Below are 12,086 nucleotides of genomic sequence, written 5' to 3' on the forward strand. Positions count from 1 at the left end.
GGCTGGCCTCTGTATGCTGGTCAGTCATGGGCCAGGGCCAGAAGCTAATGGGCAGGCATAGCACCAGCCCCCTTCCCAGGTTCTGTGCTAACATGGTGATGATGCAGAAATCTTTGTATTTAGCGGTGAGAGTCCTCTCCATTCCTAGATCCCCTGCACTGAGGCCCCTGACATGTCTTGGCTGAGGGAAGTTGCATGGGGCGGGTGCCTGGAGCAATCGTGCTGGAGTCCCTGGCGGCCCCACGGGAGTCTCCTTCCTCCAGGGCACTGTAACCAGGGACGGCGTCTGGGAGTGCCGAGATGATGAACCATTTCCTTTCCTCAGCCACCCCCACACTTCTGTGAGGGAGACTGCCGCTCTGAGTGATAATGGAAGGGGAAGTGGGTGGTGCCAGAGCATCTGAAGTGGGCACCTAGGGCCTCCTGGTCCCAGTGAGGCTTGGCTTTCCCCTTGCGTCACTGGCATCTGATAGGTGTCTGACGTGGCAGGCTTTTCTGTGTGGGTGCCAGATTGGCTACCCATTCGTTCTCTCTGGGAGTGACCAGGCTTATTCTCTTTGACAAGGAAGAATGGTTAGTTGTAGTATTTCGGCCAGGGTGTTGTCCTCATTGTGCAGTCCCAGCCATCCTCTGCCTCAGAACCACCTGGACCACTCGTTCTCTCTGGGAGTGACCAGGCTTATTCTCTTTGGACAGGGAAGAGTGGTTAGTTGGGTAGCATTTCGGTCAGAGTGTTGTCCCCATTGTGCAGTCCCAGCCATCTTCTGCCTTAGAACCACCTGGACCTGACTTCCTACAGGGCCTGACCCAGGCAGCTACTATGCTCCCTTGTTTCCTTCTGGACCTCACATCCCAGTGTCCTCTCAGACAGCTGGCTTCTGTAGACAGTCCTATAGTAAGGGTGACAGCTCTCATTCCTGGGCTTATCACTCCACCCTCGCACCAGGCACACCCAGAGAGGGTGATTGCTCCTGCTACCAACTTAGAAGGTGCTGGCTTTGGCCACAGGGGTTCTGTTTGGAGTTGTTTTCTGAGACAGAGGGTGGTGGGGCTGGGGGGAGGCTTACCAAGGCAGAGGTATGACAGTCACCATTGCTGCCGGACTCTCTTAATGGGAAGGAGGGCTTAGAACCAAAGATTTTTCCAGATGGGCAGAGATATGTGTATCAGCTGCCTTGTTTCATAGAAGAGAAAACAGACTCAGAGGAGGTAAATAACCTACCCAGGTAGAGAGCCAGGTCCGCAGCCTATCTGCAGGCCTCTTTCCAGGGCCCAGAAGTGGCTTCACCATTAATCTGTATAAGTGGGGGCAGGATGCAGGCAGACAGCTCTAATTGCTTTTCTTTTCTTAAAAAAGAAAAGTGACAACAAAACTCATCACAGTCAAGCCCAGGACTGTCCACTGGCTGTGTGTCATGAAATGGTCTGACCATTGACAATCCTGTACTTCAGACTTCCCACCAGCCCTCGACCATGTTTCCCTTTTTACTTCAACAAACATTTCTTGAGCATCTTTTGTGGGCCAGGTATTATGCAAGGTGAACAAAAGGATGCTTAGACGTGGGCCCTTTAGCCAGAGGACTTTGGTTGCTTCAAGGGAGAGAAACCCATCTCTAACCAGGTTGGTCTGCCAGAACTCAGGCAGGGTAAACAGAAGAGTATGGTCTCAGGGACTCAAAGGCTGAGACCTCTTTCTCTGCCTCTTGCACCTGCTTTGTGCTTAGTAGCTTTAGTCTGTCAAACCTTCAACACAAGATGGGAACAATGGAGCACAGAGCTTTCAGACCCACTCTCCTCCCAGCATCCTTGTAGAAAAATTCCAAGAAGGTCTCTTGCTGATCCAGTTTGGGTCAGGGAGGAGGAGTTACTAGGATTAGCAGTTCCCACTGGAGACAGGATGGGTACGGGGAGAAGCTACTTGAGAGAAGGTGAGTGCTATCCCCTAAAGAAGGGGGGCTCACAGACAAATCCTAGCATTCGTTGTTCACCTACCCTACTATTTGTTCTTGCAGCCTTCGGGGAGGGGCACTAGGAGGCTTTGTGCCCAGTCCCTTCTCACAGTTGATGGAATACAGCCAGATACCAGTAGGAAGTAGTACTGGTCAGGTCAGCTAAGCTTGGGGTCCAAAAACCTTGTAGGGGTTACTTCAACCTTTTTTTTCCAAATGGAGCCCTGTCTTTGAGAAACTCATGTGTTCTACTTTCAGAGCATCTTGCTTTTTCCTGAGATTTGATTGGGGGGCCACCTCAAGGAGGAGGTAGTAGCTTCACCTTTGTGGGTACCTGCTTGGTTCTCACCTGAGTGTCCCTCAGAGGAAAGGAGAACTGAGCTTCTGGGAGTGTTACCTACAAGACCACGAGCCCTCCTGTAGCCTCTCAGGGCCTCAGTTTCCTCAACCTTCAGATGGGGTTTATCATACCTTCTGATTGGTTTGGAGACTCAGTATTTTTTTAAGGTTAACCTTAGAGCTATTTGACAACACTTTCCAATTGATCCCCCCCTCACTTGGTAGAGAAGGGAACCAAGGTCCAAGGAGGCAAGTGACTGTCCAGGGCCTGCCGTCTTGGAAGAACAAGGCTATATCCAGGACCAGACTGCAGAAGCCTTTCAGGCCACACTTCTGCCCTGGTACCCAGGGCTACAGTGTCTTTTCCTGAAAGGCCACATGACCTCTGTAGGACCATTGCTTGAGACTGACAGTAGACTCTGCAGAATGTGTAACTGCAATCAGGCTGTGGCCTTTTGTTTTTTCTCCTGTCCGCCTGATTCCTCAAGATCAGCAGTGGTAGTACCAACTTCTCTCTGCCGTACAGCCTCTTAAGGCCTGGGGAGAGGATTCATTGCGAGTGAGGTAACTTAATCCATCGAGAGTAACTTTGTGCCCTTTAACATCTCCTCATCTATTTTGGGCTTCTGGTGCTGTTCTCTGTGTTTGTTCTGCCCTTTCTAGTCTTTGACTGGCCTGAATTTTTCTCCCAAAGGGAAAACAGAAAGCTATTGTATCAGGACAACACAGTAGGAAAATCCTCCAGTGACTTCATTTTAAATTTTCTGTCTACACCACTGTTTGTTTAGTGAGTGTTCCCCATCTCAGCCTTGAGCATCTGGGATGAGCCACAGTCTTGCACTGGCGCACTGGCCTTGTATAGACACCCACCTGCTCTGACTTAACGTGTCTGAAAGGCCTGCTCCTTCTCTTAGTAGGCGGTACCACCATCCACCCATTTGTCCCAGACAGAACCTGGGCGGCATCCTTGTCTGCTCTCAGACCAGCAGCACACACATCCAGTGGGTCCTGTTGACTCTGCTCTGACTCTTTGTAATCTCTCAGCTCCAGCCCCACTGGTCGTCTTTTCCTATTTCTCAGATATGGTGAGCTCATTCCCTTTGCCCCCAGAATTCTTTTTCTGATTCTCTCTTTAAGCACACCTCTATGTAAGGGTCAGAGCTTGGCGAGGTCTAACTTGACTACACTATCGCCATCCCCACTCCCGTTTCTAGCCCATCACCTGGCTTTGTTTCCTTCAGAGCAGATTGTGTTTATCAGGTGTTTTCTCGTTTGCTTACTGGTTTACTTATATATTATGTCTTCGAGGGGTGCCTAGGTGGCTCAGTGGGTTAAAGCCTCTGTCTTCGGCTCAGGTCATGATCCCGGCATCTTGGGATCGAGCCCCACATCGGGCTCTCTGCTCGGCGGGGAGCCTGCTTCCCTTCCTCTCTCTCTGCCTGCCTCTCTGCCTACTTGTGATCTCTTTCTATCAAATAAATAAATAAAATATTAAATAAATAAATAAATATATATATATAATGTCTTCTCTGTTGTTTTCACACCTCCCCCCACCCCTAATTTATCAGCCCCATGAAGTAGGCAGGCCTTTGTTAGTTGGCTAACAAAGTGGATTGGTTGCTTGTCCTTTACAGAGAATGGGAAGGTAGCACGGTGGCCCTGAGCCAAGCCGCTGCCACAGCCACTGTTACTAAATGAAGTGATTAACATTCTATTTTTCACCCCAAGCTAGCTTTCACACACACATATGTACCTTCTGTTCACATACAGGCTCTTAATTGTTTTTGGAAAAAATATTGGTTATGAAATCACAGCTTCAATTGAAGATACATTATAGCTCTGTGTTTTTCTTGCAAAAGCTTTTAACTTCATAGCACTCTGATGAGCAAGAGACAAAGAGCTGAGGTGTTTATTTTCTACACTGATCATTCCTGATGTCCTCAGGGTGGCATTCTTTTGGGAGGCCCTAGAGGAGAAAATCTGTTTCCTTGCCTTTTCTGGCTTCTGGTGTCCACCTGCATTTCTTAACATGTGTCCCCATCTTTCCATCTTCAAAGTCAGCAGCATAGCATCTAACGGTCTCTGCTTTCACATAAGCTTTTCTTTTCTCTTTTAGATTTTTATTTATTTATTTGACAGAGAGTGTGAGAGGGAACACGAGCAGGGGCAGTTGGAGAGGGAGAAGCAGGCTTCCCACTGAGTAGGGAGTCCGACTCGGGGCTCAGTCCCAGGACCCTGGGATCATGACCTGAGCTGAAGGCAGATGCTTAATGGCTGAGCCACCCAGGCGCCCCCACATCACCTTTTCCGAGTAGACCCTCTTGCCTCCTCCTTAGGGGAACCCTTGTGATTACGTTGTCTCCCCATCCAGATAATACAGGACAGTCCACTCTCCCTTTAATCACTTTTTTTCCCCCCGTAGTCTCTTCTGCAAAATCTTTAATAGCATATTCACAGGTTCTGGGATTAGGACATGGACATCTTTGGGAAGCCTTATTCAGTGTACCACAGGGACTATAAATTTTCTTCCTTTGGGCTGGGACGCCTGGGTGGCTCAGTTGGTTAAGCAACTGCCTTTGGCTCAGGTCATGTTCCCGGAGTCCTGGGATCGAGTCCCACATCGGGCTCCCAGCTCCATGGGGAGTCTGCTTCTCCCTCTGACCTCCTCCCCTCTCATTCTCTCTCTCTCTCTCTCTCTCAAATAAATAAATAAAATCTTAAAAAAAAATTTTTTTTTTCTTCCTTTGGGTAAATCTATATTATATAATTGATAAATCATTTGGGAATTGGAAACAAAAACAGGAAAACTTACCTATTTTCCAGACAGCCTGAGGTGATTCTTGAATTGATTCTAACTAAATACTTTTTTTTTTAATTGAGCTCTTCGTGTTTTTAAATTTTAAAATCCGTATTTATAGCTTGATGGTAGTTTTGTCAAAATAATTACGTAGTTTATTTTTGAAGAAAAGCATTCAAAATACTTAAATTTCTATTTTAGGCCTTTGGAAATGTAAGCATCTGTTGTTTTGGTGATAGTTATTGAGCTCCCATACATGGAGACAAAAATATCTCCCACTTATCCTTGAGTCATTGGCCTAACCATTAAAGAAATAGTTCTGGGTGATTGTACTACTTTTGATAAGTCAAATGGCCACGTTAAAAAAAAAAAAAGATACATTTATTTATTTTAAGAGAGAGTACATGGAGGGGAGGGTCAGAGGAAGCCGGAGAGAGAGAATCCCAAGCAGACTCCCTGCTGATTGCAGAGGCCAGCTTGGGGCTTGATCTCATGACCTTGAGATCATGACCCCATCTGAAACCAGAAACCAAGAGTCAGATGCTCAGCCAACTGAGCCACCCTGGCGCCCCCAAATGGCTACATTTTTATTAGGATCTCTGGAGTACTTACTGCTTTAATCTGAGAAAGCTAAAACAAAGAAAATCTTGTAGTTCAGGTTTTCTACCTTCTAGACAGAAAATCTGCATACAAAATATCTGTCCTGCAGGGGCATCCGTGTGTGAGAGAAAAATGGGCTAGAACTGGTCATTGCACATGAACACACAGATGTGTGTGTGTGTGTGTGTACCTACGTGTACTACCTCTCAGACTCCTGATGTGCTGGGCCTGGAGGAACTGGTGATGATATCATATGGCCCATGGCCCAAGGAGCTCCTGTCTTGGCCAGAGAGGATAGTTAGGGGGCATTGTCAGGAACAGTGACTGGTGACTTGAAAGGTTCGGTAGGAATCAGGATTGATCAGCAGTATGCTGGGGAAGAGGGGGCCAAATAATGTTATGGAAAACTTCAAGGGGCAAGCTTTAGAGTTGGATCATGATGAACTGGTACAAAGGGAGGACCCAGTGGACATCAGCAGCTGTGGGCATAGTTCTGAGAGGACCCACAGGACAGCAAGCTGCTCTCCCTAAGGATTCTTGGGGAGGGCTAGAATGGGCAGTGGCTTTTCTGGACAGTGTTCCCCCACCACCACCTGGCCTCAGGAGGTGGTGAGTGGTGAGCTTGGCTTTAGGGAAAGCTTTGCTGCTCAAACACCATTGAGAGCCACACTTCTGTCCCTGGCATCCCAGGCCCCTGGAGTGGAAGTCTCAGTTTCTTGCAGCGGTAGGGTACTTAGCAGAACAGCCTGTTCTGGGGGATTCCATGCTGAAAACTTAGGCCTGTGGCCTAAAGTGAAGGGCTCCTGTCTTTCTGTCTGAATCATATGCATGTTCTTTGTATGTGAGAAGTGTGACTTCTTGGTTAGGAACCCTTTTCCAGTGGACACTGGGTGGAACTGTGTGTTCTGGTCTGCTGGCCGTGGCTGCCTGGTGAGGTGGGAAGGTGGGGACACCCTGGAGAGCCAAGACGGGCAGCTGCAGCCTTCAGGCAGGAGGCACCAGTGCCTCTGTCTTCTTCTAGGGCTGAGATCTGGCCCTTCCCCCATTTCTGGCCTGAAGGCCTCCTGAGTCACTACAAGTTAGAAATCTGAGGTCCACAGAGCCCTAAAACCAGTGCATCTAACCACTGTCTTCTGGTGAAGGGTCTGGGGCTTGGGGACGATTTTACTGCGCAGGTGGTTACCACACCAAATGAGACAGGATCCATGACAGGGAAGATGTGGGTTTTGGAAACTGAAGGTTTGGGTGCAAATCCCAGCTCAGCCATTTCTCACCGTTGTGGGCTGGAGAGCAAGGCCCCCGGTCTCCAGGTGAAAGTGGCAGTACCTGTTGTGCCAAACATGCAGCGTTATTGCCGCGCTCTCCTCACAGGTTGCCCCAGTGTGGTCAGTTACTATGTCGCATGTGGGGAGCACCATCCATTGGAAGGATCCAGGGAGGACGGCTGTGACTGGTATGGCGTGTGGATGAGGATCCTGAGGCAGGGGAAGCTGGTGGGCAGGCCTGGGGCCCCAAGCACAATCTGAGCCAGACCTGGAGGGATGATTGTCACTTTGCTGTTCAGCTGGACCCCCTTCCTTTGTGGCCTTCTGTAGTTGCAGGCGCTGCTGCAGAGCCTTATGGCCTCCTGTGTGGAGGCCTGAGGAGAGCCATTGCCTCTGGTAGCCTCATCAGCCAGCTCTTGAGCAGGAATGGGCATTGCTGTGCCCCAGAAGAGTGCTTCCCTGAAGTCAAATGATCTATGAACCCACCAGCAGTGGAAAGATCCCTTTCACTCCTGGGCCTGGGGAGGTTAGAAGTTGGATTGATGCCCAGAATAGCACCTTGTCCCCTGAGCTAGGTAGTCCCAGTATCTCTGGAGAATGGGAAAGGTGGGAAGAGAGCCTGGCTCTAGGCATGGGCCTTCTGAAGCCAGTCCTGGGCAGTTCTCAAGATTGTTTCCTTGTGATGTGGTAGAAAGTTATTGGGAGGGGAGCAGCAGGTCTCTGAGTCCTGTACTCAGTAGTGATAGCCATTCAGCTTTGGTGTGTTCCCCATTGTGGGTTCTGGGGAAGCTTTGTTTAACCAGAGGGTTCCTGACTGAAAAGAAATGAAAGCTCAGTGTTTACAAGGCTTGAGACAGATAATATGATTAGGAGAAGCAACTTGTCCTTGAGTCCAGCAGTACAAATGCAGGGCAGAGTTTGGGCTCCTCAGTCTGATCAGTTCCACCTCTCCATCCATGCCCTCTGTCTCCTTTGCCAACTACTGTCCTTGTCATCCATCGGCTTCACCCCCATACCTCTGCTTACAGCCTGCCCACATCCCGCTGCACTTGTCCTAACCTCCCCTTCCCCACCACACGCATCTGTGCACATACTGAAAATGTTTGAGCCCTACCTTCCTTTCTCAGCTACTCAGATCCTCACCCACTCGGCCTTTCTGGAGAGAGCTTCCCTCTCAGCGGAGAACTTCTGCCCATGTCACTTGGGAAGGGAGGGGTGTGTTTAAGCATGTTCATGTAGGCATGCTGCTCAGACCCGAAGGAGGCAGCAAAGACTGGGAATGCTATTTGAAGGGGCTGCTTTGGGAAGTAGACCTGCTTGCCAGCCTGTCAGGCTTGCCTACCCTGTGCAGGTCCTGGCTTGCCATGGCCCTGTGGGCTCTACTCCTTTTCCTTAGCCAAGCAGGCAGGCAGGCCCTCTGCAGCTCACACCCTCTGGTCCCATCTGTGCCCATGACTTTACCTTCCCAGAATGACCTTTTCCACTCTTTTCCCTGTACAAAACTGTGGTATACTTCAGAGGTCTCACTTACTTTTGCTCTCACTAGTTCTACTCAACATGTATGGAGGCCCTAGTCAGTGCAGTAAGCCAGGAAAAAGAAATAGAAGACATGTAGAGTAGACGGGAAGAATGCAACTGTCTTTATTCTCAGAAAATATATTTAAAAGTCCCAAAGAATCTTCATAAAAGCTACCAGAACTAATTGGTGAGTGTAACAAGGTTGCAGAACACCAGGTGAATATATAAAAAGTCAAATATATGTGTGTATATGTTTAATAGCTTTATTGAAATAAGATTTACATGCTATAAAAACCACTCATCTAAAGTATACACATCAGTGGTTTTTAGCATGTTCACAGCTGTGCAACCATCTCTTAATCTAATTTGAGAACGTTTTGTCACTCCATAAGAAACCTTGATCCTGTACTCCCACCCCAAATTATATTTTGATATAATAGGAAAAACCATTGGAAATTGAAATTTTAAAATAACACTTAGAATAGCATGAAAAGTAGAGTAGAGATAAATTGGTCAAAACTTTGTTGAGAGAAATTAAAGATCTAAATAAGAGGAGAGATATGCCATGTTCAGAAATTGAAATAATCAGTATTATTAAGCTATCTATTCTCTCCAAATTGATCTATAGATTCACCCCAATCCCAATCAAAATCCCAGCAGGCCTTTGAAAAATACTGTTAAGGGGTTCCTGAGTGGCTCAGTGGGTTAAGCCTCTGCCTTTAGCTCAGGTCATGATCTCAGGGTCCTGGGATCGAGCCCCGCATCGAGCTCTCTGCTCAGCAGGGAACCTGCTTCCTCTCTCTCTCTGCCTGTCTCTCTGCCTACTTGTGATCTCTGTCTGTCAAATAAATAAATAAAATCTTTAAAAAAGAAAAGAAAAGAAAAATACTGTTAAGAAAATGAAAAGACACACCACACTCTGGGAAAAAATATTTGTGAAACACTTAAAAGGATTGTATTCAGACTATATCTAGAATCCTTAAAGCTTAATAAGACACACAGCCCAATTTTAAAAACTGGTTAAATGGGCACTTGGGTGGCTCAGTCAGTTAAGTGTCTGCCTCCCGCTCAGATTGTGATGCTGGGATTCCTGGGATTGAGCCCTTTAGCTGGCTCCCTGCTCCTCAGGGAGTCTGCTTCTCCTTCTGCCCTTCCCCTTTCTCCTTTTTCATAAATAAATAAAATCTCTTTTTAAAACCTGTTTAAAAAAAAACCTGGTTAAAAATTTGCATAGTTTTTCTAACAAATAGTTCAATAGTTTTCTAACAAATTGATGATTCAGTATATGAAAAGATGTTCAAAAGATCCTTGGTCATTGGGAAAATGCACAGTAAAGCTGCAGTGACATTGAAATTACTAATACCTACTAAAATGGCTAAAAGAGTAAGAAAAAAAAAAACCAACATCTGACCATAACAGGTGTTTGTGAGAAAGTGGGCCTTATACATTGCTGTGAGAATGCAAATAGTACAACCACGTAGGAAAACAATTTGGCAGTTTGTTATCAAGTTAAACGTATACTTATTTTGGGGCGCCTGGGTGGCTCAGTGGGTTAAAGCCTCTGCCTTCGGCTCAGGTCATGATCCCAGGGTCCTGGGATCAAGCCCCGCATCGGGCTCTCTGCTCAGCAGGAAGCCTGCTTCCTCCTCTCTCTCTGCCTAGTTGTGATTTCTCTCTGTCAAATAAATAAAATATTTAAAAAACAAAACAAAACAAAAACCCCATACACTTATTTTATGAGCCAGCAATACCACCTCTAAGTATTTATTCAAGAGAAATGAAAACATATGTCCACGCAAAGGCCCGTATGTAAGTATTTATTGGCTTTATTCACAATGGCCAAAGATCGAAACAGTTCAAATGTCATCAACTAATGAATGGATAAACTGTGTCATATCCATATAATGGAGGACTGCATCAGCAATAAAAAGAAACAAAACACTGGCACACCTAAACAATGTGGGTGAATCTCAAATGTGTTGTGCTAAGTGAAAGAAGTCAGACACAGGACCCTCTGTATTCTGTGATTTCATTTCTATGACATCCTGGAAAAGGTGAAACTTTAGGAACAAATCAGATCAGTGTTGCCAGGGACTGGGGTGGGTGGAGTGGGGCTGACTGCAAAGAGGCACGAGGGAACTTTTTGGAACAGTGGTCATTTTCTATGTCTTGATCATGGGGTAACACTTGTTAAAACTTGCTGAACTGTCCATTAAAAAGGGAGAATCTTATTACATGTAAATTATACTTCAGCTAAAAAATATGTTTACAAACCCCTCAAAGGTCAGTTTAAGCCCCTCTCCTTCATAACATTTTCCGTGACCGCTTCCTTGTCATACACATGGCCTTCTGGTAAGTCCCTTCCAGGTCACTCATGGTTTTGGTTCTTGTTAACCACAGCTTGGGCCCCCTGATTGCTTCAGCTCCTCAAGTGCGATGACCTGCTGGACTCCCTGCTCCTTGGGCGTAGCCCTACCCTGTCCACAGCCTGCTCTGAGAGGCCAGGAGTACTGACTGAGGTGGTAGCAGGCTGGGGACAGGAGCTCAGACCCAGGTGGTGTGTCTGGCTGACTCAACTACTTCCACTCACCTGTTGCTCTTCTCTTCCTCCACAGGTTGGGATAAACATTCCTATGGTTACCATGGCGATGATGGGCACTCATTCTGCTCCTCTGGCACTGGCCAGCCCTACGGTCCCACATTCACCACAGGAGATGTGATTGGCTGCTGTGTCAACCTCATCAACAGCACCTGCTTCTACACCAAGAATGGCCACAGCCTTGGTGGGTTGCCTAGGGGACCTTAGAGGCTATACCCCATGGAGCCACTTGGATTGGTGAGCGGCCCACAGGCAGGCTGGAACACCAGAGCAGGGTCACTGATCCTCTGCTGAGCCCTGGGGAACTGCAGCTGTTCCCAGGCATTGGAGCCCTGTGAAGTGAGGGGAAGTTAGTGGAGGTGCTTCCTTTGTTAATCCATCCATTTAGCAGCATTTGTCAAGCTCAGGGTTGGTGCTGAGAAACGACCAGGGTCATGGTCATGCCCCTGGCCTGTGTGACACTTGGTGGAGTTGGATTTGGCCTTGGTGAGAAGTATATACCCGCCAGTGGTAGTGGTTTGCACATGTGTGGCCTGGGTCCTGACTTTGGCTGGCCCTTCCAACGTGCAGGATGCTAGTTGCTGTGGAGCAACAAGAGGTCTGCTCTCGTATGGGAGGTAAACAGACAGGCTGGAGTCAGATGGGGCCAGGTCTTTTCTGGCCTTTTCACAGGTTAACAGATAGCACCCTGGACAGAGTTCTATTTAAAAGGGTCCTTCAGGGTCGCCTGGGTTGCTCAGTCGTTAAGTGTCTGTCTTTATCTCAGGTCATGATCCCAGGGTTCTGGGATCAGGTCCCGAATTGGGCTCCCTGCTCAGCGGGAAGCCTGCTTCTCCCTCAACCATTCTCCCTGCTTCCGTTCCCTCTCTTGCTGTATCTCCTTCTGTCAAATAAATAAATAAGATCTTAAAACAAAATAAAATAGAATAAAAGGGTCCTTCGATGTAACTGCAAAGGAGAGACTGACAGGAGTGAGGGAGGGCCTGGGGAAGAGGTAGATAACCTAAGGCAAGGTCGTG

The 12,086-nt window shown here is 47.6% G+C and overlaps 1 protein-coding gene across 1 annotated transcript in view; it reads left to right on the forward strand.

The window, feature by feature from the left end:
* Positions 1–12,086, forward strand: part of RANBP10 (RAN binding protein 10) — a 66,200-nt gene that overhangs the window by 36,636 nt on the left and 17,478 nt on the right. Inside the window, exon 4 of the mRNA XM_045987990.1 lies at positions 11,084–11,251. Within this exon, the coding sequence (XP_045843946.1) occupies positions 11,084–11,251 (168 nt within the window). The remainder of the gene's footprint in view (positions 1–11,083; positions 11,252–12,086) is intronic.

Source organism: Meles meles, chromosome 19 (genome assembly GCF_922984935.1).
Source record: "Meles meles chromosome 19, mMelMel3.1 paternal haplotype, whole genome shotgun sequence".
Lineage (NCBI taxonomy): Eukaryota > Metazoa > Chordata > Mammalia > Carnivora > Mustelidae > Meles > Meles meles.